Below are 27,734 nucleotides of genomic sequence, written 5' to 3'. Positions count from 1 at the left end.
GGGGTGCTGTCGCACCTCCTGGCTTCAAGTGGTTTCCATTAAATACAGAGTTTACAGTTGGATTCAATGGCTCTCACCACCCCCACTATACAAATTGTTCCAGCACTCCTGGGGCAGGTCCCAGTGGGAACTGGGGAGCAGCAAGGGGTGATCCCACCAGGCGGGGGGCGGGGGCTGGCGGAGGTTGGGAGGCAGGGGGTGGTCCCAGCAGGCGGTGGGTCCCGGAGGGGCTATGGGGCAGGCGGGGGGCGATCCCGGCAGGCGGACTGTCGGGCGCTAGTCCTGGGGGGCTGGGGAGGGGGCGGGCAGGGGCTGGTCCCTGCGGTGGGGCGGGGCGGCGCCGGGCACAGGAAGCGGAAAGCGGCGGCGCTAGCAACTGCAGCAGCGGGGCTGGTACCGGGAGCAGCATGGAGCGGCCGCGAGAGGTGGGTGCGGGTGGCCCGGCTCCCCCTGCCTGGGGCTCCCCTCGCCTGCCGCGGGGCGCGGGCTCCTGCTCTGCAGCGCTGCCCGCCGCGGGGCTGGGGCTTTCCCGGGGCTCTCCCTGCTCGCGCCCGGCACCCCCGGGGCTGCTCCTGCCTCCCCGGGCTGGCCCCAGATCCCCTCCCCCGGGGGGCTGGGTCCTGCTGCGGCTTGCGCCCCTCTGCCCTCCTCCGCGGGGCAGGCAGCCCCAGGGGGTTGAGGCCGTGCCACCCCTTCCCCGTTCCCCCTCCAGCAGTCCCTGCACCACCCTGCCGGGCCTGTTCAGCCCTCGGCCCCAGCAGGGGACTAACCCGGGATGGGGTTTGCGCCTGGCGTGCTCTGTGCCTGTGGACTGGCTGCCCAGAGCCCCTCTCCCGTCGGGTGCCGCCCTTAGCTGCTGGGCTGCATCTGTGCTCAAGGCTGGGTGGCCCCTCGGCTCACGCTGGCAGGCATCTCGCTACCTCTGTTAAACAAGGGAGGGGGGAGCAGTAACCGGGCTTCTGTAAGTCTCAGCTACAAGCGAGCGTGTACTTCAGTTGCAGCTCCTGGCTAGGAGGTGCCTGATCCATTTGGGCACGCCACGCTCCTGGTGGAAGGGAGAAAGAGCTTTTTGTCACTTCTCCTGCCCACACCTTAAGCCTCCTGGCTGCTGCATGGGTTGCCGGAGCCTCTGTTTTCTAGGTCTTCTGCCTTTGCTGCTCAGAGCTTTCCCATTCAGCAGCATGAACTGGACCAGAGTCTTGTCATTTGGCATTGCTGCCCACAGAGCCCTGAATAACAGCAGTGCACATAACTGGAATCTTGCTAATTTCAGGCAGAGCTATGAGCAGCAGCTTAGGCACACTGAGGCTTGCCTGCAGCCCCGGGAAGGAAACGCTGCCCTGTGCAGGGTTGCCAGGGAAGGCTTCCCACTCACCAATGGCAAGTGAATTTTTAAAGCCCTGTGTTTGGAGCAAATTGGTAATTGATTAGTAAACCAATAAGTGAATTAAAACTGAGTTCAGTGCTCTGTAAATATATCTAATTCCCTGGATGATGTAAATCAAGTTGTTTAAATTCCAAGTCTGTTTTGGCAACTGTGGGTAGGTGTATAAGACAAAAAAGCTAGTAAAGCATAATGTGATCTAGTTATACAGAAGTTAGTTTGATCAGTTGGACTAATATGACAATTCATGGCTACACAGGTCTGCATGGCTGTCTGTTAAGTTTAGACCATGGCAATTTACAACCTTTCGGTGATGGAGATAAACCTGAGATCCTTCTGCTCCAAAAGCACAGGCCTGCACTTGGCCTGAAGGGGACACTCCTTTTAGTTTTTAGCAATATAGGTGGTGATCGTGTCCCCACAGAAGACCAAGTTATTACTTTTGCCAGTTTGTTATAACAATTGCAAACTTTGAATGGCCACTTAAAAAAAAAAAAAAAAAAAGACTTAATTTCCTTGTTTAGAATGTTACTTAATGGTTCAAAATAACATTCCTGCATCAAAAGCTGGGCTTTTTAGCTACATGTTTCCGGAAGGTGCAAGTGACAGGGCATCAGTTTTCTTAGTCTAGGGAGGCAGAACTAACAATTGTACATAGCGTTAGAATATCCGTTGGGGAAATAGTTTTGATTAGTGGGAGAAGAATTGTATTCTGCTGCTCGGGTTAGTAATTCTTGCCTCATAGTTGCCGAGTATTTAACCTCCTAAGAATTTGATTTTAAACAGGCTTGGCTTTTTACTCCTTTTGGGGTTTGAATATATAATTGGCTGCAAAGCTCAGACCAATATTGGTCCTATAGTAATTTAACTTGTTAATCTTAAAAATAAATGGTGAATAGAGTTACAGAAAACCTCCCATTTAAAAAAAACTCCTTGCAAGTCAAAATTCTGGAAGGATTTCCAGCCCACGTTCAGCCACACAGAGAGGTAGCTAACGGCTGATGGCTATCGGCCAGGAGCATGAAAGCTAAGCAGATATACAGACTGTGTCTCAGTTAGGATACTGCTTTTAAATTCCCATGTTTGCTACTGTCCTTTCAACTCCAACACTGGAAGGAAGGGTAGTGCAGTTAGGGCTCCAGATAGCCACTGGCAATCTAAGCCCTATAACATCTGACCCTCATCAGAGCAGTGTTTGCATGAAAGAGTGGTTAAAATGTTAGTGGCTGCTGGTACCATGGGTATCTAGTGCTCCCAACAGAAAAGGAAAGATCCGACAGGGTGCTACCGTCACGGTGGTAATGTTTTGGAAATAAATTGCTTACCATCACTTCAGGTTTACTGTCCCATTGAGATAAATAGAGGGAGTTCACTCTTCTCTTTGGAGCAAATCCTGCCCCTTCCCCCGTGGTTATTGAGGGCGTTGCAAAGCCAGTGCAATTCTTCCCAAAGGATGTGGAGCCCCTGCAAGAGATGCATGTTGTGAAGCCCAACTGGATTGCCCAGTCGGGATTTGGGTTTGGGACTGTAGATCCACTGGCCATTCCACCCCCCTGTAGTTGAAATGCAAGTGGCACAAAGGGTCCTGAAGGGAGGGGCAGCCCCTCTGGGGGGTACAAACAGACCTCTGTTGTTCTCCAGAGTCTCCACTTTCATTTAGAAGAACCCACAAAAGTCTAGCTGTTATGGTTTCAGAGAGAACCTTGAAAATGTGACCTTAGTATAACCAATGCAGATTAGTATGCCTGAGTTTGCCGAGAGCCTGAAACAATGGCTCCAAGGTTGAGCTGCCATGTTCATTTCAACAAATGCTAACTCAGGCCAAGACACTTTAAATGTCAACGATGTTCACTATGTCACTGCTCATGAAAGCATATATCATATAATGAAGACCAATGTTTTCTAATGTGTCGGTTGTGCGCCCCCCCCCCCCATGGGTCCCACAAAAGATTAGGTTCGTGGGGGGTATAGAAGGTGTACAAACTAAGAGGTACAGACTTGGCTTCCAGAAATTTGGGGAAGGCTGCTGTAGCCTTGGGGCTGGAGAAGGAATCACAATGAAGCTCTGCTGCTGCTGAGTAGCTTGTGGGGGCCCTAAAGAAAGCCCTGTAGGAGGGTTTCAGGACACAGACTAGCGGCTGCACATGGTGTGGGCTGTAACTCAAATTTTTTGCTTGACAAACACTTCTGTTTGTTACAAAGCAAACAGCCCTGCTGCGTTTTTGGACCTGTAATACATGTTCAAATGATTCACCCATATGTTTGTCTTATCTATTTAAAACAAATTAAAACAATCCTCCTGTAGAAATATCCATGCCATATAATGTGAAGACCTTAACTTATATATTTAAAATAAAAAAGTAACTGCCAGAGTGAAAACTGAAACGTGCCACAAACTCAAGTGCACAAAAAGTATGTAATGTAGGTTGTGCACTTAAAATGAAAGTCCCCAGTCCTACAATTGGATTCATGTAGACAGATCATTCTGCCCTCGTGGATCTGATTTCTGGATTGGGGCTTGAGTCAGGAAATGCTGAAGTTAATGTTCTTGCAACGTGAATTTGGTGACGTTGCTCATACGTGGCTCTTTCTATTTGTTCTTAGGTGTGTAATTTAATATATTAAACTACAATGACTTTTACACTTTAGGAAAATACCACAGATATATTGTGCAGCCAAGTTAATGCTGCTGTAGGAACTTTTAACTTGTAAATTTCCTGACTCTCAGTCTTTGACTGTGCAATCCTAACATTGCCTTAACACAGCTTTTAGGTTTTTGTATTTAATTTCCAAGTCTTTACTAAATTAAATTGGGAGAAATTTCCCTTGTTTGCCAGCTTATGGGCCTCCATTGGCCAATAGACAGTTGGTGCCATTTAAATATCGAGGCCAACTGCACACTTAACTGAACATGTGTGTACTTGTGGATGCTTTCTGCTGCTTATGCTCCAAATGGCATTTTCAAATGCACGTAACTTCACAAACTAACTGCCAAATTCTAATTCAGTAGAAGTTCTAAACCTGCATAAAGATTAATTCCTTACTAAATTTGAAACTTCAAGACTGAACTGATCTAGAGTTATCTTCCCAAGCACTGCATAAGCAAACCTTGAAACTCTGAGGAAACTGATGGGGTAGCACAGAAGGCTGGGTATTTTTGTTCACATTTGTAAATCAAAGGGCTGAATGCAACCAACTCAACTCAACCTTTTTTTTTTTTTGTAATTGCCTTGAGCCCGGGCCTTGCTCTCTTGAAATCAATGACCAGACTGACTTCACTGGCAGCAGGCTTGGGCCCTAAGCAAGGAAAATGGCCATTCCAAAGAAGAAATTTTTATGAGAGGTTTATGAGCATTTGAAACTAGGGAGTTACAATAAGTTACTTAGCAACCTTAATTACAGAGGGTCTCCACAGGGTACAGCAGAAATATCTTATTTGATATGCAGTGATTTATCTTGATGTGAAGGGCTAGTGCTCTTCTTGCCAGCATAGCCACCTTCCCTTTGGGAGCATAGCAGGGCTCTGTATCCCCACGTACTCAGCAGCTGGATGAAGTTTGCAACTCCCTTATGGGCTGCGAAAAGGACGAACACAGTCCAAGTCCTACCCAAGCCCTGCCCCACCACACACTGGTGCCCAAAAGGACTTCCTTCAGTGCCAGTCCAAAGTGTCCAAATCAGGGCATCCTTGAGTAGTCACACAAGATGATGGCCTTGTCTAAACAAAGTTGAACCAGTTTAACTTAAATTGGGGTTTAAACTGGTGCAAGCTTGTGAATAGATAAGGCTTCTGTACAGTACAGTTGCCCATGTCCTAGGGCCATGAGGAGATTTATTGTTACTTTTATTGTGATAGCATCTATAGGCCACAACCAGGTTCAGTCCCATTGTGCTAGGCACTGCACTCATGTCCGCTCTGTGCAGAATGTTAATTGTAGGAGCCTTCCCATTACTTTCTGGGCCTGCAAGTCGAGGACTACCTAATGAGCCCTCCCTGAGGACTCTTCTTTTTTCCTTTCTCTCACCCCCACTGGCAGTTCTTGGGAGTTTCTCCCAGCTGGGCTTAGCCATTTCCTACAGTGGGCTACATACCACACACCCTTCCGTGCCTGACCTGGGTGTGGGGTGTGTACACTCCATGTCAATGCAGCATTGTAGGATTGTGGTCGCTGCAGTCTTCCAAAGGAGGTTGCCTGTGGTGTTGCTCAAATTGGGTATGGTCTTCAGGCTTCTGGAAAGTTGCCAGTGCAGCCCTTGGTTGCCCAAAGTTTGGGTGCCCTTAGCTGGCTGATAGGCAAAACCAGTGGTGTCTCTTTCCCAACTGAATTCAAACAGATATAGTGCCCATTCATAGCAGTCCTGCTGCAGCCTTGGCAGAGCGCTCTGTTTAACCGTCAGTGTCCTGTGGCCAAGGCTGTGAGGTGTTGCAGAACTCTCGTGTTAAGGGTATTGCTGTTGGTGGTGATTGATCCAAGAGGGTTGGCTTTTTGAGGGCCTCCCGTTGACTTTTTGTGGAGCTGCATCAAAACCATTGCTTTTGTTTACACACACCCACACACCAGGATCCTGCCTGCCCTGGGTGCATGTTCTCCGCTTGATCCCTTGTCACCTCTCCCTACCTCAGAATGAGAACTGCCTGCTCTTGATTCATGCGGGGAAAGCCAGGATACTTTCTCTGTAGTGTCGGTCTGCTGAAATGCTATGTTGACTCTCAACAAAGATGCTCGTGCCTGTAAAGCAGTATGCCATGTGTTGTCTCTCTGCCGCCATCCCCTCAATAAAAAGCTCCACCGCTAACACACAAGGAATTTCTACGTCCTAGCACTGGTTACTCCCTTAGGGTTGTAGTTAGAGGAGGGGGTGGGGAATTATACTCCTATTCTTGGCTCTGCCACTGAGTTGCTGTGTGATCTTTGGGCAAGCCACTTGCCCTCTATGCCTAAGTTTCTCCATCTGTAAAATGGGGATAATACCAACCATCCAGGGAGGCTGTGAGACTTAAGTAATGTATGTTTGCAAAGTGCATGGAGAACCTCTGAGAGGTAAGAGTGTTAGTCTCTATAGTAGAAGCTAGTGTAATTTCTATACTAGGGGTGGTTACCTCTCTTCGGATATACACACAGCCCTCTTCTCCTCCCCACTTTGCTGTTCCCATCGTAGGGGTACATGTGTTAGTGGGGAGGATAGCTGTCCTCAAAGAATAGATTTGAGTAAGGCCACAAACAATTTGTGATTGGAAATAATGACTTTGAGCCCATGCTTCTTACTTGCAACTTCTGTCTAATTCAGGATGTTCCTCCTCTATTGCATGCAAGTCTTGCTGATTTACGGGAATTGCAGATTATGGCTCTAGGTGGTTTCTCTTGATTGTGTTCTGCTACGGGTGCTTTCTTCTCACGGCCATCCTTGCACACAAATCTGCACTAGCTTCTGATCTCCTGGCTACACTTCAAGCCTCTCCTACTTGCTTTCAGATCTCTGCATGGTTCTGCTTTTGCCTGGGTCTCTACCCTCCTGCATCCCACCCAGCTTCATGCCTCCTTTCATTAGGAGACCTTCCTGCCTTATAGCTGCAACCGTCTCCCGATTAACATGCACACAGCCAATGCCCTCTCCATTCAAATAACTCCTGCAAGCGCCCACCTATTTGACAAGGCCTTGCAGCTCCCACCATCTATGTAACATTTTGTAATATTGTCCCCATTTGTTCCATCAGACTGTGAACTCCATGGGGCTGGCATTTTGTTTTGTTCTGTACACTTTATACACTGTAATGAGTGTGCTATACACTTACATCATTAATTAGCACATGAGATGTTAAAAAGATTAGCCCAGATGAGTTAAAAAGCCAACTCTTGCTCTTTTTGAAGGAGGTTGAGTATTTCTTGCAAGAGGTGTGAAAATTGCTGTGAGCAGAAAATAATTGGAGGATTTAATGAAAGCAAACTCTCTCGTTTTAGAACTTGTAAATAAATGTAACACCAATGAAAGTAAAGGCCACCACACTGATGAGAGGCAGGAATAGCCTGGGCAGGAAATGTATAAGATTGCTCCCTCCTTCCTCATGCCAAGCACCAAGCTCTGCCAAGGGCCCGCTGTCTTGAGCTGCAGTCCAGCCACCTACTGTTCTAGAGTCTGGGGATCTGTGTAGTGACAGCCCTGTTTGTGTGCATCGCGAAAACTGGCAAATCGCTCCTCTATCCGCTAATCAATTTAACTTGTAACCTAATCCAAAGTGTGAATTTGGGTTCCTCAAAATGAAAGGGATTAGTGTCCACCAGTCCTTCGCTACTGGACATGTTTGATTGTTATTCCAATATCTTGTTCTTTCCAAAACATGTTCCCTTTCTTCCTCATTACAAAGATGTCACACACCAGAATGCCCTACAAAATATACTCCAGGAAACAAATGCTGCACAAATCCAGGGTGTGTGTAAAGTAAATGTGATCTAATAATCTCTACCCTGACTCCTATGACTTTTAAAAAGCTGCACTTCTGAGCCCAAGTAGCATGTAGATGGTAAGTGAGAGGGGACCTTGTAATCTATGATATTTTATAGTTAGTAATGCTAATAAAATGGACACACCTTGTAGTTATGAAAACAACACAGGTTCAGGCACGGTGGGTCTGATTCTCTTTTGCCTTGCCCCTTATGCGCTTATACCTGTGCAATGTGAGTGTAAAATATTATCATTCTGACTTGGTAACATTTTTATATCTACTTTGCACAGGTGTAAGTGACAGACAGGGCAAGATGGTGGTGGAGACTCAAACCCAATGCATCTTTATGCATTTTCCAGTAGTGAGTTACAGAAATCTACTGTGCTGCCGGCATGGGCTGTGTTGCCTTTCCCTCACTAGACCCCTCTGTTTATCCAAAGATTCTGCTGTCCTCTGGAGACTTTGAGATAAATGGGGCTGCGTTGTGTATAGCAGGAGCTGCTTATTTTATAATTTATTACTCCACAAATATATGGACAGAACAAAAAAGATGTGGTATCTGTCCCCAAGAGCTTACGTGCTTAGACCAGGTGTGACAAATGTTGATAGATGCTACAGGGGAAGGAGGACGAGGCCTACCATGGTAAGCATGTGGCTGCTTTGCTTAGTAGAGTATCAGTATTGTACACCCATCTGTTTCTTTTTTCCTAGGTTGGTATTGAAGATTAAGGCACCTGCTCTTCCCTCCTTAGAGTTTCTTTAGGTGGAAAGTCATTGGCTGCCTGATGTTTTGGAGCTACTCATGGTTGGGACGCTGAGAGTATCCAGGAAAGTACTTTCTCTGAGGACCCCACCTCAGTAGCAACAGCTGCTCACCCTCTAAGGAAGGCAATCAGTGCCCCTCCCAGCGGGGGGCAGGTGTCTGCTGCCATGGATACCGAATCGACATACTCGGGATATTCCCACTACTCAGGTCACTCCAAAAAAGCCCACAGACAAGGGTATGGAAACCGTTATTAACAAATTAGTCCTTTAGGCTGGGCAGTGTCACAGTCTCATGACCTCTTCCATAGATCATGCTGAAGCCCCTCGCAGACCAAAACACTGTGGCTCTAAAGGAGGCAAAGTGTGGGATGACTTTTTCTCTCTCTCAGGACACTAGAAATGGGGCCACAGAAGGTGGAGATGGAAAAAGATTGGTTAGTTCAGTCATTAACTGAGAGGGCTGGATAGAGTCCCCAGATGGAGGACTGACCAGCTTCTTAAACGGATGCTTGCTATTTCTCCTCCTTTTTTTCCACTCCTGTTTGTCTTCCTCAGCTAGGGGCAAAGTTTCTCTTCCCCTCAGCTGCCATGTTAATACCTTTTGTGGGTAATTCAGGTGTTTAGAAAAACAGCTAAAAATAGGCAAAGTTTGCCTGTGGCTTTCATATTATTTTTATATATAATATATATATGCTCCATCTGAGATCAGGGTCCCACTGTGGTAGGTGCTGTATGAACCCAGACATTCCCTGTCCTGAAGATCTTAGTCTAAATATTGCTGTCAGTGCTCCCTTGAGTACTACCTCAGCCCCCTTGAGACAGCTTGATTACTGACTCCCCCCCCCAACCCCCCATCTCCCTCTGAAATCCTTTGGGGAGAGGGAGTACTCCCTGAGTTTACACTGAGGATACATGTGGGAGAGTGTCCCCTTCTCCAGGCCTCTTCTGATGTTGCTGGGGTAGGAGGTGTTTGTGACCAGGGATTGAGAAGGGAAGAAATAGGTACAAAGTTTCTAATTTAAGTCTTCTAGGCCAGGGACTGTCCTATACAGCTCTGAGCTCTCTGTGAGCACCGAACTAATGTGCCATGCCCTGGGGGACTGGCATGTGAGATGGCACCTGGAATCAGGCTGTCCTTTAAAGTTTGGAAAGAGGGTCATGTTGTACGGGCAGGTGCAGGCTCCTCGGTGGAGTGAGTCCTCTACAATCCTGTTGCCAGAAACCATCTGCAGACGTGGGATCTACATTGGCTCCCAACCTCCTTGGAGGCATAGCTGGTGGAGTTTATGTTGTGGAAGGTTGTATCGCAAAGGTAACTGGCAAGAGGCTAGGGCACTTCTTGATTTACAGGAGGTTAATGAAAGTGACTAGATCTCACTGGGAGGGCTGAGTCTGTGATGCCTTCTGGTGAATGGGTCCTGTAATCTTCTTCTCCCCTTGCCTTTATTTATGGGAAAGGAGTCGGGACAGGCACAAATCGCCACGGAGTAAAGATGGCAGTAGGTCAGAGAAATCAGTCACCATCCAGACGCCTCCCGCGGAACCGCTGCTGGGGAATGATGCCTCTCGGACAGAAGAGGGTCAGGTAAGGAATGGGAAGCAAATGGAGACGTGGATGGGCAAAGCGCGGGCTGTGGGACAGCATTCTGCTTTGGTGACTGTCTTTGCCTGCCTGCACGCTCATGGAAATGTGTTCATTGGACTCTTGGTAGCAGGCAGGAATGGCTCTTTGGATCATAGTTAATGCTGTTTTGCTTTTTTTTCAGGCCTTAAACTGCTTTGCAAAACTCTCTACCTATAGGGACTGCATCACTTCACCTACCACCAAAATGTAGCTACTTCTGTGGTGGGATGTGGTAGCAATTTAACAAAGCATAACACATGATTAAAGATAAAATATGAAGAATTGAAATGGTCACAGGCTTTTAGGGAGGCAGAATGCAAGGATCCAATTATACCTCCACTCTTGTATTAAAAGGCATGGGACCTTTGAGCTTACAAGTGGTCAGGACTTTTGTTTTGTCTCTTCTGAAAGCATCACTTTCAGTAGTACAATGCCCTGTCTGACCACACTGAGGACTTTAGTTCACTATTGCTTTCGAAGAGCGCTTACTACTGAATCACCAATGCTTTGTGTCATGCCAAACGTACCAAGCCAGCTGTTTTTACCATCTGATCAAGGATAGTTACCCAACCCAGCCCCCCTCACTAGACCTTTTAAAAAAAACCTCTTTCTAAAGGTAACAGAACAGGCGACCAAGATGCTGAGTGGAGAGAGGAAAGCAAGAGACAATCTACAACAAATATAAGAAAAAGGAGTGACAGCAAAAAATTGAGTCCATGCAGTAGGTATATGGACACTAGGTCAGGCAAAGAATGGAAAGCTACTGTTTCTATATTGTATCTGGATCAGAACAGCGGCCCTTCTATACCGGGAGCTCCATGGGTTGAAGCAGTCATACTGTGTGAATAGTAGCCTTAAAGAGCAGTGACACTTCAAGACAAACTTGGAATAGTTTCCAAATAGTGTTTCAGTGCATCCTATGTTTCACTCTTTTTCTGCATGTACTTTTTAGGTTAGTACTGATGTCTTACACAAAACCAAGAACTCTCTCAGGGAATCAGGGCCTGTCTACACATAAAAGGTTGCATCAGTGCAACTGCACCACTGTAGCGCTTTAATGAAGATGCTCCTACACCAAGCTTTCCCGCTGATGTAGCCCGGTCTACATTGGAGGGTTGGGGGTGGGTGTTAGGATGGTATAACTACTTTGCTCAGGGAGTGTGGATTTTTCACACCCCATGAGCGCCGTAGTTACACCAATGTAAGCCTCCAATGTAGACCAGACCTCAGTCTGCTGCCTCTTCCCCACCAGCAATGTATGCGTTAATAGTTGTTAGAGCACCCAGATGCCACTGCAGAGGGTGTCAAATGGAGGTACATAAATAAACCTTCTTTGATTTTTGGACAATAGCTTTCACAAACTGCCAGTTAAACAGTTGTGAATGGGTGAGTTTATTGTGTCAGGTGGTGCAAAATATGCTGATGAGTTCTTAAGAAACAGGTCTTTATCTTCATGCAAATCTCTCTAGTAATGTAAACTAAAAAGCGAAGAAAAATACAAAAACAATATGAGAAGGATTGTCTCTTAGCAACTCAAAGACATTATGCTCCGGCAGCTTTTCAGCACAAATTTAGCTCAGTAGCTCCACTTGACTGCATGAACTCTTGATAATGCCATTTTAAATGCGAAGAACTGTTAGAACAGTGAGGCTGGGAACCAGGACTTGTGTGTTTTGTTTTAGGCTTTGGCCCCGACTTGCTGTGATCTTGGCAAGTCACTTCCCCTCTCTGTCACTGTTTCTCCATTTGTAAAATGGGGGTAATTATATTGGTCCACCTCATCGAGTGGGTGAGGGGTTAAGAGTCTAATGTGTCGAAAATGCTTAGATGATCATATGGAAGGTGCTAGCAAACGGCAGAGTTCTCTAGTACTGCACTCCATTGGAGAACTCGTTAGGCCTTTCCAGGGCCTGTTTTTACAAAACGTGTTAACGTTGCTGAGACCATTTCAAGATGCTGGCTGTGGTTGGTCTCCCTCTCTTTTTAAAACCTCAGTGCTTTAGGCCTGAGATATTAATGTCCCAAATTGCACCAGAAGTGAAATTCTTGGAGCTATTCTAAATAATTATGCTGCCTCAGTCTGCTCCTGTCACAAGGATACTTTTAGACTTAATCTTTTTTATAACTCTTTTGAGAAGTGATTGTAATGATTTTATTAGATACTGGGCTGATGGCCCTGATTAGATGGAGGCCCTGAAACCACAGAACGAGAACAACGCAACGTCACTACCTCTGTCAATTCAGTTAAGCCTGTTTCTGTTAAAACACTTCTGTCAGCATATTTCCGTGCAGAAGCCAAAAAGGTTTTCTCCTGTCAGTCACTGACACACTTGCACTGGGATATCTTTTTCTCTTCCAGAAAACACGTTGGGGTGCTAATGACTGATTTGGTGACTACAAAGGCTTAAGGTGCCACTATGTGGAATGAAGGAATCTACCTACTGTCTAGAAGTTTTAATGCAGTTTGGAATGCACTGGTGTAAATTTGTCAAGTCTTCAGAAGTCTGAGTCGCTCCCTGAACAGCAGTTCCAAGTCAGATCCATACATGTCAGATTAACTCTTTATCCTTGCCTTGTGTAGGTGTGTCCAAGCAGATGCATCATGGAGTAGGAAGAACAGTGTGCAGGATCTCTGTGGCAGAAGTTCTCTGGAGTCGGAATCCTTTTATTGCTGACTTTCAGAAAACTTTAATGTAGACTGAAATTTGACTGTTTGGCAATTGTCCCTACTTTTCAAATATGCTGGCTTCAGGTTGAACAGCTTTTGGACACATCCAGTACTTTAATATAGGAGCTAACAGGTGTTGTAGAGACCCACAAATTCACAAGGCCCAGCACCTATAAATATCTATCTCAAACTGCTGGAGAGCTGGTTGTTAGCTTGACAAACATTGGCTAAAACAGTTCAGCAGAGGGTGTGTGTAATGTTTCCTCCACTAGTGAGGGAGACTGAGAAAATATGCAGTGGAACCCTTTGAAAGTGAAACCACTTATGTCACAACTTTACTATGGATGAGGTTTCACTATAACCATAATTGCACTCGACTCATTGCTGACCATTGACACCGAATTTCTCTTGCAGGTGGATTCTGTAGTGCACTTATAAGTACTTGCGGACTGGAAGAGCGCTAGTTCCTGCATTTACAGAATGTTCTGTATCTGCAGGAGGTGGGCTCCTCTATTTTTAACTTATGGGTTTCTTTATCAGGGCTGGCTCTCCAGATCTCTAAGTAGCAGGAGCAAATGCTCCCTTCATGAATCCCCTTCTTCTACTCACGCTCACACCGTAACATGTAATCTTTGTTGTCCCTACAGATTGGCAGGGTATTTGATTTTCTTTCAGGGACCTGAAAGGAAAGACCCATGCACAATAATCAGCATGTAACGTTATTGTGAAGGTCAAGACTATAATAAATAAATAAATTAATAAATTAATGGAGATATCCCATCTCCTAGAACTGGAAGGGACCTTGAAAGGTCATCGAGTCCAGCCCCCTGCCTTCACTAGCAGGACCAAGTATTGATTTTGCCCCAGATCCCTAAGTGGCCCCCTCAAGGATTGAACTCACAACCCTGGGTTTAGCAGGCCAATGCTCAAACCACTGAGCTATCCCTCCCCCCCCATAACAGGGTTCAAAAAAGAACTAGATAAAAGTTAGGTTCAGCCATTAGCCTGGATGGACAGGGATAGAAAACCATGTTCTGAGTGTCCATAGCCTCTGTTAGCCAGAAACTGGGAATGGGCACAGGGGATGGATCATTTGATGATTGCCTGTTCTGCTCATTCCCTCTGAAGCACCTGGCATTGGCCACTGTTGGAAGACAGGATATTGGGCTAGTTGGACCATTGGTCTGACCAGTACGGCCATTCTTATGTTGAGTCACCTCTCCTGGGGCTGTAGATGCAGGAAAAAATTCCAAACTTGGTTAGACCATTTACCCCTGCTTCCCACCCTCCCACATTATTGTTGAATACATTTTGGGGATTCTAAACCTGCTGTTCAGCTGTGTTGTGGCAGGTTCCAGTCTTCTTTGGCGACCATGTGGCTCTTTGGCTGCTAAACACAGAATGTCAGGAATTGAGATAAACTGATGTTTCCTTGTTCTCTTTCCCTTTCAGGATGACAATTGGGGTGAGACCACAACCGCTATCACAGGCACCTCGGAGCACAGCATCTCCCAGGAGGACATTGCCAGGATCAGTAAGGATCTGGAGGACAGTGTTGGCTTGGATTGCAAACGCTACCTTGGTTTAACAGTGGCTGCTGTCCTTGGACTCCTCGTCTTCCTTACCCCCATTGCCTTCATTCTCTTACCCCAGATCCTGTGGCGGGATGAACTGGAGCCATGTGGCACCGTCTGCGAGGGATTGTTCATCTCTGTGGCTTTTAAACTCCTGATTCTTCTGATTGGGACCTGGGCTCTGTTCTTCCGTCAGCCGAAGGCGGATATACCGAGAGTGTTCGTGTTCCGGGCCCTCCTGTTGGTCCTTATATTCCTGTTTGTTTTTTCCTACTGGCTCTTCTATGGCGTCCGCATCTTGGACTCCAAGGATACCAATTACCAGGGGATAGTGCAGTATGCGGTGTCTCTCGTAGATGCTCTCCTCTTCATTCACTATCTAGCCATTGTGCTGCTGGAGCTGAGGCAACTGCAGCCCATGTTCACGGTCAAGGTGGTGCGGTCGACAGATGGAGAGTCGCGATATTATAGCTTGGGGCACCTGAGGTAGGTTGAAATTTCTTGGGGGCAGGGGAATGTCTGGAAATCTGTGTAAAGATCCAAGTGCAATAGCCGAGAATGCAATCCATTGAGCATGGTTTTGTTAACGTGATATCCATTGGGTTTCTCTATCCTTCCCCATCTGAGGCTCTCCAAGTCCTTCATAAAGAAAAGATTAACAAATTAAACCTATTGGCTCCCCAGTGGGGTAGGAAAGGAATGTTTCAATTTCACAGATAGTGAAACAGGAACAAAGGCTGTGATTTGCCCACGGTAAGAGCCAGTAGAGCTGGGGATTGAATGCAGATCTCCTCAGTCCGAGGCCTGTATTTTAACCTCTAGTCCAGGGGTGGGCAAACTTTTTGGCCTGAGGGCCACATCGGGGTTGTGCAACTGTATGGAGGGCCGGGTAGGGAAGGCTGTGCCTCCCCAAACAGCCTGGCCCCTGCCCCCTCCCACTTCCCGCCCCCTGACTGCCCTCCTCAGAACCCCCAACCCATCTAACCTCCCCGCTCCCTGTCCCCTGACTGCCCCGACCCCTATCCACATGCCTGCCACCTGACAGCCCCCCCCGGACTCCCACCCCCTATCCAACCGCCCTCTACTCCTCGTCCCCGACCACTCTCTCCCAGGACACCCCCCTGCCCCTTATCTGCCCCCCGGGATCCCACCCCCTTATCCAACCCCCCCTGCTCCCTGTCCCCTGACTGCCCTCCCAACCCCATCCACATCCCTGCCCCCTGACAGGCCCCCCGGGACTCCCACTCCCAACCTTCCCTATTCCTCATCCCCTGACCGCCCTGCCAGAACCTCCACCCCCTCCTCCCTGACTGCCCCCCAGGACCCCCCGCTCCCTTACCCAACCTCCCCGCTCCCCACCCGCTTACCAGCAGCAGGAGCTCGCAGCTGTGACACCCAGCCAGAGCCAGCTGCACCCTCCCAGCGGGAACGGCGGGCCAGAACGTGGCTGCAGAGGAGGGGGGACAGCGGGGGAGGGGCCAGGGACTAGGCTCCCCGGCCGGGAGCTCAGGGGCCGGGCAGGACGGTCCTGCGGGCCATAGTTTGCCCACGTCTGCTCTAGTCCTGCTTTCCTCTCTTCTCTTCCTATGAAGAGCCAGCATTGGGACTGCCTGAAGAATCCCTAAATGCTCCTGCATTGGGTAGCCAGGGGGAAAGGGGTCCTTTATGCTAAGTGATCAGCAGCTATGAGATTGGAATTTTTTTCAAACTGACGATTTGGTTTCTCAAGCCTCAGATGAAGATGGGGGCAGGGTGGGGGCTATGTTCAAGGCTTGTCCTATTGTGCGTCTGGACCCTGACGCTACTTGATGTGAAGGGGTTCTGTCTGCATGCCCTTGGTATACAGATAAGCAAGCTTTTGCTGTAGCAGCTCCCAGGATGTGGCACTTTCTCCTCTTGAAAGAGCTACCCCAGTTTCTCCCTCCCCTCTTAGGATAACTGAAGACCCCACACTCTGGAGTATTTGTTTCAGCTGCTGTCAGTCCCATATGTAAGCTTTGGCTGCCTTTTCAGTTGCTCTATATTGTTACTACTTAGTTTGGTTTCTAGATTATTTGCTGCTTCAGTTGGTGGTGGGTCGTACGCTCTACTTTGTAGGTGTCTAGGTGGGGCCAGGGTGCCTAAAAGTTATTAGACCTTCTTAGCACTCCGGCACCTCCTAGATGTCATTTGATACTCTTAGTTGTATGACTCATGCCTGACAACCCACCCCTCGTGCTGAGGTTCCTGCCTCTCTCAAGTGTGGGAAAGGCCAGGTCACGCTGGCTAGAACTTTTCTGGGGGGAGAAGGCTTATTTCTGGTTCCCTCACCCCATGAAACTGATGGCTTCTCAGGCTGGGGGAGGGAATGACCTCAAGCATGAAAGGGAAGATCCTGTCAACTAGTGTCTGGATTAAACATCTGTCAAACTTATCCTGTCCAGATCCCTGTGGCGCGCACAGATCTGCTGCAGATGGAGAGATTAGTGTCTGCTGGTTTAAGTGGATATATGAACACAGTCTCATGCAGCCTGCTAGCATAGCAGTGGAATTGCTTTGAAGTAGGGCTTAGTGGTTAGAGCAAGAGCCAGGGAATTGGGATTCTTGGTCCTTGTTCCTGGCTGTGCTGGTGACTCATGTGACTCTGAGTAAGTTAGCTCAACTCTTTGCCCCTGTAAAATGGGAGAAGATACCTATCTTCATAGAGAGTGGCAGAGTAGCGGGGCTTAACTTATTGTTTGTAAAGCACTTAAATCTGTAGGACCACACTGTTGTTATCAGCATAATTAATCTATTGCCTATATGAGAGTTTAGATCACATAATGTTAAGATTCTTCAGTGATCGGTTCTAGTGTTTATCAGGCAAGGACCAAGACCTTTCAGCCCAGAGAGACTGAAGGGTAGCCACCAAAGTAAGAATTCATCTATACACTAATACTTCACACATTGGGGTGTGAAGATGCCATTGTTACAAGAAGAAGAGTTCTGCATTTTTAAAACTTAACTTTGGGTATCTGTTTTTTCCTAAAGGAAAAAAAAAATTTAAATTCTTGCTTTTGAGTGTTTTAGTACAAAATGGTGGGAAATCCTAGGTTTGTATTCATAGATAGTAGGGCCTCTGTTGCAAACATGCTTGAAACTAAGCTCGTAGATGTGAATAGTCCATTGACTTCATGCTTAAGGTTAAGCACCTGCATAAATCTCAGGAGGATGAGGCCTAAAGTTGTAACAGGTCTTCTGTTAGAGCCTGATATATCTGGCTATTTTGGAAAATCCCTAGCTGCACCTAACTATTCGGTCAGTGATATTTAACTGGCATGGTAACTGGAATAAATGGACTGACTTCTCATCCTAAGGCCAAGCAGTTTGTTCCTTTCTTCACTTATCTGTCTCTCTCCAACTCCGCAGTTTTGAGCCCCGCTTCTCCGCCTCCACCCCCTTCCGTCGAGTGTCTAGCATGCTTTTTTGGGATGGGCTGGGAGAGCTTTCAACATATCTGGGGGGAGGGATAGCTCAGTGGTTTGAGCACTGGCCTGCTAAACCCAGGGTTGTGAGTTCAATCGTTGAGGGGGCCATTTGGGGATTGGTCCTGCTTTGAGCAGGGGGTTGGACTAGATGACCTCCTGAGGTCATGTTGTTTCTCAGAGAGGTTCGGATGGAAAACTTTCCACCAGTGCTGGCTCCAAATGAGTGGAGGAATGGGGTGGAGCTGAACTTGCCAGTAAGGACTTCTTCTCAGCTCTGGCAGGCTCAGGTCACTTCTCTTCCAAGAGTGGTTCCTATTAGCAGGCTGGCTAAAGTGCTGAGAGAGGGACCACACCAGTTCCAAAGATTTCAAGTTTAGCTGCCCAGTTTAAGGACCTCCTGGCCTGTGATTTTTGTTTGGGAGCAGGGAGTGGGGCATTGCAATGCAGGTGGAAGGTGGAGTTGTACCCAGGATTGTGCAGCCAAGCCGAAGCCCTGCTTTATTTGGTAAGTTTATGATGTTTGCTGCACTGCTGGTAATGGTGAAATCGCTTGAGAGGCAGAGGAACACAACATGAGGGCTGTTTGCAACCCTGTTCAGCAAATGCACATGGATACAGAGAGTGAGAAAGAAAGAGGAGAGATGAACAAAACTCAGAGAAAGAAAGGAAAACAGAGGAACATGCAAGCGAGACTGGGTCGGGAAGCAGATGGTAGGAGTGAAAGCAGGGGAAAGGGGTGTGAACAGAAAGGGGAAGGGAGAGAGAAGGAAAAATAAAGCATTCTCTATCAGCAGGACTGATATTCTGGGGACTTAATTTTTTAATGTCCCTGTTTGTATCACAAAACCCGGGCATCTGTTGCTCTTTCAGGCCAGTTCCTCCCAAAATTTTCTGGATGCCTCATAGGTTGTTAGCAAAGGCCCCATTTAAAAACCCCTCCCATTCTTAATCAGGCCGCTAAATTTATTCTCTTCCTTTCAAATGAATATGCATTCTTCGCCCCCAACCCCGACTCACCCTAAAGCAGTGCTAGTCTAGACAGCTCAGGAAAATGAATGGTTTCAGAAGCACATGGTAATTATTTGTCTGTAAACATTGATAGAATTAGTGTCAGGCGCCTGCATTATCTTGGAATGATTTGGGTTAAACAGGGCCATTAGTGGGTCATAGAGTCTATTTCCACCCTGTTACATGGATGGGACAAGACTTCCCAGAACAAGGAGCAGTGGAGGAGGGACAGGTGACACTGTTCACAGTTGTCCATTTGTAATTATATGGGTCTGTACAATGCCAGGTCTGTGGTGGAGAGCACAGATCTGCCCTAGCCTTTCACCTCCTTTAAACAAGCTGCCTGTGAGATTAGTTTGTGAGTCTCAATCTAGCTTCTACTGGACATCCGGCCACAACATTTGCAGTGCGATCCACACAAGTGGATGTACTTGGCTGTCTTTAATCCAGAAAGGCTGTGTACTTGGAAAGGACTATAGCAGGGGTGGCCAAACTTACTGACCCTCTGAGCCACATATGACTATCTTCAGAAGTTTGAGAGCCGCGGCTGAAGCCCCGACACCCCCTTCCCCGCTCGGCAGAAGCCCCTATCCCACAACCCTGCTACAAGGCAGAGGTCCCAAGCTCCCCTCCCCCGGGCGTAGGGGAGGTGGGGCGGGGGGAGGGACATGGAGGGCTCCGTGAGCCGCACTTTAACTGTAAAAGAGCCGCATGCGGCTTGCGATCCACAGTTTGGCAACCGCTGGACTACAGTGTCAACTAGATCCTTGCCCATCCTTTTGCAAAGGTAGGATATAATCCTTGCTGAAAGCTATATGGGATATTTAACCTGACCTTAATTGTAGTCAAGAGGCCAAGAAAGAAACTGGTTGTAGCTACACCCCCATCTGCTACTACTCTGCCCATCCCTTCTAGACCCATCTCCATCTAGAAGTCATTAATGCCTCCAGGTTAGAGGTGCTGTTGCATGCACAGTGATCAACAACAGAGCAGATGCAGTCACCACATCTAGGCCTATATGAAAGACCTCAGAGAAAGCTCGCCTCCCACTATAGCAGAAGATAATATAACTGTCCATAGAGGCATACGTTGCGAATGTCCACCCACACCTGTGGACTGTAATGCAAAGCAGGAGTAATCTGTGCTGGCAGAGTTGTGTAGGGCAAATTTATGCCACCTCTTTTCTGATTGTATCCAGTACAATCAGCTTCTTTCCTCAATACTCAAACAAACAGCAGGCCTGGCACTTGTGAAATTGCTCTCTGGGTTTTCAGCACTTAATGATCTCATTTGATAAGCTGCCTCTTGTATCCAGGCTCCTCCAGTTGGTGCAGCGGGCATAGTTGGAGTGTGTGGGGAGGGGAATGGACTGAAAAGGAACAAAGGGTAGGGGGAAGTAGGTTCCTCAAACCAAAGTCTGCATGTTTAAGCCTTTCCTGAAGTGTGGCTCACTAACTCCAGGCAATGCTTAAAGAGTGACATGCCCTTAGTCAGCGAGAATACTTGTGCATCATCTGAACGGAATAGAAAACTCTGCTTTCTGTCCAGAGTCCTGTTGAAACTTTTTTTCTTGGAGGCTACGGACACTCTGTCTCAGCCCCCCCAAATGCAAGCTCTTCATGGAGTACCTACCTCTTACCCCCATTCTCCATCACAGGGTTTACTGGACCAGATCAGAGCAATGGCCCATTCAGTCGTCTCTTGCTTCAGGTAGGGCATGATCCTGCAAATGATGGTGAAGAAACTCCCTTAGGTATCTGGCCAATTTGTTCTTCACTGAGGTTCATAGATTATAAGGCCAGACAGGATTGGTGTGATCTAGTCTGACCTGCATAATATAGACCACATAGGACTTCCCTGAATTAATTCCTGTTTGAATTAGAGCATATCTGTTAGAAAAATATACAATCTTGACTTAAAAATTTCCAGGGATGGAGAATCCAACCCCTTGATAAAGAGGTTAGGAAAGTGTGGTCTTCCAAACCTCCTGCAGTGATCAGCCTTTGCTCTGAAGCATGAGATCTGATTACTCTGAGCTTGGCCTATAACTACCAATTTTATTAGTAATTTGAAATGTATTCAGCTATTGTATCAGAGACTGACCTCCTGTAGCAGTAAGTTCCACAGGCTGAGTATGTGCTCAGTGGAGTAGCACAGCCAACTCCACAGTCAAACTCAGTAGCCTAAGTGGAATTGGACACCCACTTGCTCATTCCCTGCTAAATTGCACCATCTCTAAAATGTTCATGGTGGTAGAATTGTAGGGTGTTCTCAAATCGAAGCTAGCCCTACCCACTTCTGTATGATACAACTCTTCATTCCCCACAGCTTCCCCGCTTCGTCATGCTAGCCAGCCCAGAACTTCCTAGGAAGCTGAGTGTCATTCTGCTAAAGTGGCTAATTGCCACTGAGGATGTAAAGCTCTCTCGGAACCTATGCAGTCAGCCCCAATGTAGCCTTTTAGTGCTGGTGAAAGGTGCCAGCCTGATGCCCTGGAAACTGAAGTCCTCCCGACTACAGAACTGGCCCAGCACAGACAATGACAGTGCAAGCTTCCCCACACCTGTTTGCCACTAGACTGCAACAGTGACTTGCTTGGGCCCTCTCCAGGGGTGAGAGGCTAGCTCTTCTGCCTCCAGACCCATTCAGTTCTTTACTGCTCTGGGCATGTCAGCAGTAGTTTCTGATATAGGCAGTTGATCACTGGGAGTTGCACTGAGAGTCCAATGCATTTCAACCACCAAATAATATCTGATCCAACTGAGTTCTGGTTGCTGTCTAGTGCTGGGTGTCCCAGACACTTGACCTACCTGGTCCTCCCCTACCCCCACTTCCTTGTACACACAAGGAGCAACAGCTGCCTGCTGCATCATCCAGCTGGGGGGTGGGGGTGTGTGGCCACAGTGATAGAGGTATCATACAAGTGACTGTGCCAGTGTTCTCTGAAATCCTTTTTGCTGGTATTGTGGGCTCCTTCGCACCTGGAAATGAATGCTGGTAGGAACCTTTTATTTCTTAATTCCCTTTTATGAGGGTTTGTCTGTCTGGCAGCTTGCTCTGACACAGTCTGTATTGTGCACCGGCAAAGGGAGCATCAGGATTTCTTACGGCAGTTGAAGCAGTGCCACTGTCTACTGGAGCATTTCTTGGTGACTGAATCTAACAGCAAAGTCTGGTACTACTAGCCCCCTCCTGTTACAAATGAGCATTCTCAGAGATCTGATGGAGGGTGATCTGCCTGTGTGCTACAGTTTTCCCTAGGTTACCACACTTAGAAATTCAACCCCCAAAGTCTATTTGGTTGACTGGTTGGTTTTGTGCGTGTGTTTGAAGAGAATGGGTATAACCAGTGTACTCCCTTATTGCACAGATTTGCCCAGCAGGCTTTTAAATATTGATTTAAATCTAGAACTGGACTCCTGCCTCCAAAAACTGATTAGGCAGTGGGTCAGAATAAAAGAATGGGAGCTGAGATGGCCTGGGTTCTATTCCTGCCTCTGCCCGATCCATTGTGAGACCCTATTCCTGTCATTTTACCTCTATGCCTCAGTTTCCCCATCTACCTCACAGGTTTGGAGGCAAGGCTAGTGTAATGAAAGTTAGTGCGGTGGAATCCTCTCCTGAGATGTGCGGTGGTAGTAGAAAGCTATTCTTGACACTCTGTTGAAATAGGATATGTTAATGAGATAATGATGCAGCCCTGGGGCCTTGCAAGCTACTGGGCTGCAGCCTCCACCTTTTATGGGAGCCTGAGCTTGGTTTTTTTCAATTGCTTTGCGTCCCAAAAACATGAGTGTGAAGTGTCGTATGATGCACACCAACCAGTGTAACAGTTGCTCTCTGCTACTACAGGAGCTCCAACCAGCAGAGACTGGGGAGTGACCTTTATTCCCTGGAGTGATGGTTTCACATTTTTGGAATACTTGTAACTTAATATTTTAACAGTCCCGAATGTGTACTTGCAGGTGAAGGGCCTAGAGTCAATTATTAATCTCTGGCTTTCTCTTCCTCTTACTATGTGATCTCCTGAAGGGCAGCCTGAGGGGCCATGGCTTAGTCTGCAGGGATTTTTCTCCTTGTTTTAGTTCTGCAAACTGACAGCACACAGCAGTAGATGTACAAGCACTTCAGCATTCCCTGTACTTATGGGTTTGTCATCTGATTCCCTCTTCCATTGCTGTCCTGCCACCCAAAAGGCCAGCTGGCCTTCTCTGAAGTGCCTACTGTGAACTTTGTGGCCACTACAGAAAAGGCCCAGGCATCTACAAACACTGAAAAAAGAAAACCCCAAAACTTTTAACACAGACTCCCTGTGACAAATCATGGGGTACTAGGATTGCATCAAAGTAATACAGGTCCAGACCTGGTGTACAAGAAATTGTTTTCAATAAATATGTTATTCATTCCCTATATATACATAATATAAAAAATATCAAGTAAAATGGCAGCTAATCCTAACCTGAGTCCCCTCCAGTGTTGATTGATTTAAATCAAGGCAATTTAAATCCATGATTTAAATCACCAAGTGGAAAGCCTTGATTTAAATTATCAATTTTAATCACTTTTCCATTTGTACTTCAGTTATTTTTCTAAAGAAACGTGCATTCTCCAAGGCTGATGTAAATCAACATGTTTTCTTTAACACAGTTTTTATAGAGGCTAATGGATTCAGCATATTTTTTTTATTTAAATGTCTTAAGAGATAATAAGTTTAGGCTGTAACACATTCTGTATTAAACTCACATTTCATTTTAAACAGATTTATTTTTAAAATGAAAACTTATAATAGAAAACCTGAATTAAATTAAAAAAAAAAAAAGTTTTCCCCACCATGGTCCCCTCCACACATACAACCCTTAATTCAAGTGTACTAGTGTTTTTAACTCAAGTTGGCTGTCCTGTTTAGGGGCAGGGTATAAGCTAAAACTTTTTAGCTACTGACACAACTACTCTAGTACTGGATGCAGGCGAGTATCACTCAAGAGCCACTTGTCCTCCAGTGCCCTTCCCTCAATTCTCCTGTGTGCTCAAGTTCTCCCGCAATTCCCTGGGAAAGAATTTATAGAGCAGTTCATCTTATTGCAGCACTAAGAACCATGGGATGTGTTCCCAGAAGTCCCAGTGAGACACAAGGATGAATGCAGCGCTACTGTGGACACTGAGGCTATATCTACGCTACGGATGCTACAGCAGCATAGGTAGCGTGCTGTAGCTACACTGCTTTAATCCCACAGCATAAATGCTTCCTACAGCAATGAAAGAGGTTTTTCCGTTGCTACAGGAACTCCACCTCCCCCAGTGATGGTAGCTTGGTCAATGGAAACATTCTTCCATCAGCTGCCTAGCTGTGAACACAACATGGGTTAGATTGGCTTGACTATGGCTCTTAGCAGTGTGGATTGTTCACACCCTTGAGTTCTCTAGCTATGTCGACCTAAATTTTAAGTATGGACCGGACCTGAGTCTTGCTTCGCAGTGGGGTGCTCTCATTTGAGCTGGGCTAACTTGAGAGGAGTAACTCAAGTTAACTTTGCAGTCAAGACGTGCCCTGCATGGGAGATTGAGCTCTGGCTTAGAAATGGAGTGTGTGAGATGGGGTCCCTCTCACACACGGCCCTATACGGCATAGTCTCAAAACAGCCCCTAAAGGCTGGTCTTTTATTCACAGAAATAACAAAAGGTGTGAATTTAACTGGTTTAGTTACTTCCATGCAAGTTTGTGTGGACTTCCAGTTTGGAAGAAAGTGGCTAATGTTGGTTTAGTGGAAGTCTAGCTACTGACTTTAGCTGGTTCCCATCTGAAATGAATGTCCTCACCCTGACTGACACTGAAATAACTCCTCTGTTTGGGGAAACCAAGTAGATACATCTCTGCAAGTCTGTGTGCAGACCAAGCCTAAAATGTAGTTCAGCTTATTGCCCCTGTACGTCTGTATTCAACCCCATCGTTCAGCTATGAGTAGCTTCGTGGCAAAATTTGGTGGTTTGAGAGAGAATCACGAGAAATATCCCCAAAAGAGATTAAAGCTGTTCTAATTCAGAGTAATGGCAAACTGCCTTTGAATGCTGAATCTGTTAATCCTGAGCCCTGCCAGGAATCAAGTAATGGATGATCCTTTCCCTGGGATAGCACTCAGTCAGGTTGCTGGCCAGGACCTGGAATGAGACTGGAGTGCTTTTGCCTTGTTGCAACAAATGAGACCCTTTTAAACAAAAAGAATCTCTTACTACACTGATGTATGAATTTAAAACTGTTCTAATGGTTACTTAGAACATTTTCTCCTGCTTATTTACTTCAAGTTAAAACTGGGCAAATACATTAAATATAATTTCCTTCTTTAACTTTTAAAGCTATTAATGTATGTGCATGGGGGCGAATTTCCTAGTAGTGCTCACAAAGGCTCTTCAACCATCTCACCTAGCATAAGAAAGATAATTGATTTAGCCTTATGCCCTTTTTAAAACATGGACTCTTATTAAAGCTGGGGGTGGGGGGAGTGGGAGGTAGAGAGGCGTTCTGTTAGCTGGAGTTTCCATTGAAGTGCTGAATTGCTAGGATCCTTTTGAACCTCCAGTCTGGGAGAATATTTATAGTCGACTGTTTGCATCATTGGAGGAACTGAGGATTTGCCTCTGAGGGTATGTCTATACTAGCCACTGGATCGGCGGGCAGCGATCGATCCAGTGGGGGTCAATTTATTGCGTCTAGTCTAGATGCGATAAATCGACCCCCGAGCACTCTCCCGTCGACTCCTGTACTCCACCGCTGCGAGAGGCGCAAGCAGAGTCGACGGGAGCGGCAGCAGTCGACTCACCGCAGTAAGTCGATCTAAGTACGTCGACTTCAGCTACAAGCAACAGAGGGTCCTGTGGCACCTTTAAGACTAACAGAAGTATTGGAACATGGGCTTTCGTGGGTGAATGCCCACTTCATCAGACGCAGGTGGTGGAGGTTTCCAGAGGCAGGTATAAATCAGTATGGAGATAACGAGGTTAGTTCAATCAGGGAGGGTGAGGTGCTCTGCTAGCAGTTGAGATGTGAACACCAAGGGAGGAGAAACTGCTTCTGTAGTTGGATAGCCATTCACAGTCTTTGTTTAATCCTGATCTGATGGTGTCAAATTTGCAAATGAACTGGAGCTCAGCAGTTTCTCTTTGGAGTCTGGTCCTGAAGTTTTTTTTGCTGTAAGATGGCTACCTTTACATCTGCTATTGTATGGCTAGGGAGGTTGAAGTGTTCTCCTACAGGTTTTTGTATATTGCGATTCCTGATATCTGACTTGTGTCCATTTATCCTCTTGCGTAGTGACTGTCCAGTTTGGCCAATGTACATAGCAGAGGGGCAGGTTGGATATTAGGAAACACTATTTCACTAGGAGGGTGGTGAAGCACTGGAATGCGTTACCTAGGGAGGTGGTGGAGTCTCCTTCCTTGGAGGTTTTTAAGGCCTGGCTTGACAAAGCCCTGGCTGGGATGATTTAGTTGGGAATTGGTCCTGCTTTGAGCAGGGGGTTGGACTAGATGACCTCTTGAGGTCCCTTCCAACCCTGATATTCTATGATTCTATGATTCTATGATTACTCAGAGAGCTGATTCAATTTTGCATATGTACAAGAAATAGGTTTTTCCATATTTAAAAAGAAAAGGGAAATTGGAGGAAGCTAGAGGTTTTTATATTAGGGTTTCTGCATTTGTTTTTATTTTTACTGTGTTTTTTTCAGGTCTGAATCCACTGCAGGTATAAATCGGGACAAATCCACTGATGTAAATGGAGATATTTGCTTAGGCTAGTGGTGAATTTGCTGTAGAAGGATGAATCTCTATACCACCCCTACCACCACCCCGCCTCAGGAGCCATAGATGTAGGGCCAGTGACCGAAAGCAGCAAGGTCAGAGGGCTTCTGTTTCCTGGGTGCTACGAGGCGCCCAGGCCCCTATCCCCGGTTCTGTTCCTGTGCTCAGCTACACACTGGCACTTAAGTCCTGGGTTCCTAGGCAGAGCACTCCCTATAGACAGCTTTCATTGTTAGGAAGCAAGAAAAGGGGAAGGGGGGGGCTGTTTACTCAGTCAAGCACCAACAATATGCTGTGTGCTCTTTTGGTGTCTACCTTTGTTTTCTAACTCTTTATCCAAAGTGCTTTGGTGGGAGTTTAATCCAAAACTAGAAATTCTGTTTTACACTAAAATGCTTTTTGGAAGTTAAATGTTTCTGTGCCTCTTAAAAAAAAAAAACAAAAACGCACACTAAATTCTTGTTGATGTTCTTTATGAGCTGGTGTCTTATGTTAGTAAGAAGCCTGAGAGAAACAGGTTGTGTCTGCCGCTTTGGTGGATTACTGATGAATATTGAAATGAACATGTTCGTTTTCTAGGTCTCTCTGCAGTTGCCTTTTTAAGTGCTAGTGGACAGTGTGGAGGGACAGCATTGGACACTGCAGTCTATTTGTCTGCGGAACAAGAGCAGCACTTGATAGCACATGCCTCCTGCAGTATGGTGCCAGTTATGTGCCTCATCCCCTGTCCTAAAGAACCCACCTCCAGAGTGAAAGTGACATTGACTCTCCATGTCCTGGTCAGTTTTTGGCACCCCTGTCAGCAATGGGGACCATTTGTGATTTGGACATCAGGAACTGAGACCATCAACTTGCTTTTCTCATAAGCTCCCAGATATTGTGTGATAACTTCTGTTCGCTACAGACTTAGTCTGGATTGGAATCGCTGACCTAGAAATGAGACTCAAACTCGCATCCAAGCTCCGGAGCCCTCCAGATCTCTTCCTCCAGCACTTCTTGTCACCTGCTGTTCCACTCTTTCCTGCTGCT

At 46.7% G+C, this 27,734-nt stretch overlaps 1 protein-coding gene across 1 annotated transcript in view; it reads left to right on the top strand.

Moving 5' to 3' along the window:
* Nucleotides 1-362: 362 nt before the first annotated feature.
* Nucleotides 363-27,734, top strand: part of VANGL1 (VANGL planar cell polarity protein 1) — a 53,829-nt gene continuing 26,457 nt past the window's right edge. Inside the window, exons 1-4 of the mRNA XM_026657391.2 lie at nt 363-425; nt 8,538-8,827; nt 10,050-10,176; nt 14,336-14,943. Of these exons, the coding sequence (XP_026513176.1) occupies nt 8,757-8,827; nt 10,050-10,176; nt 14,336-14,943 (806 nt within the window). The 5' untranslated portion in view covers nt 363-425; nt 8,538-8,756. The remainder of the gene's footprint in view (nt 426-8,537; nt 8,828-10,049; nt 10,177-14,335; nt 14,944-27,734) is intronic.

The sequence above is a fragment of the Terrapene carolina genome, unplaced genomic scaffold, assembly GCF_002925995.2.
Source record: "Terrapene carolina triunguis isolate 2854851 unplaced genomic scaffold, T_m_triunguis-2.0 Scaffold242, whole genome shotgun sequence".
In the NCBI taxonomy this organism is placed as follows: domain Eukaryota; kingdom Metazoa; phylum Chordata; order Testudines; family Emydidae; genus Terrapene; species Terrapene triunguis.
Note: the sequence above shows the minus strand (reverse complement) of the source record. Positions and strands in the feature narration are given on the sequence as shown.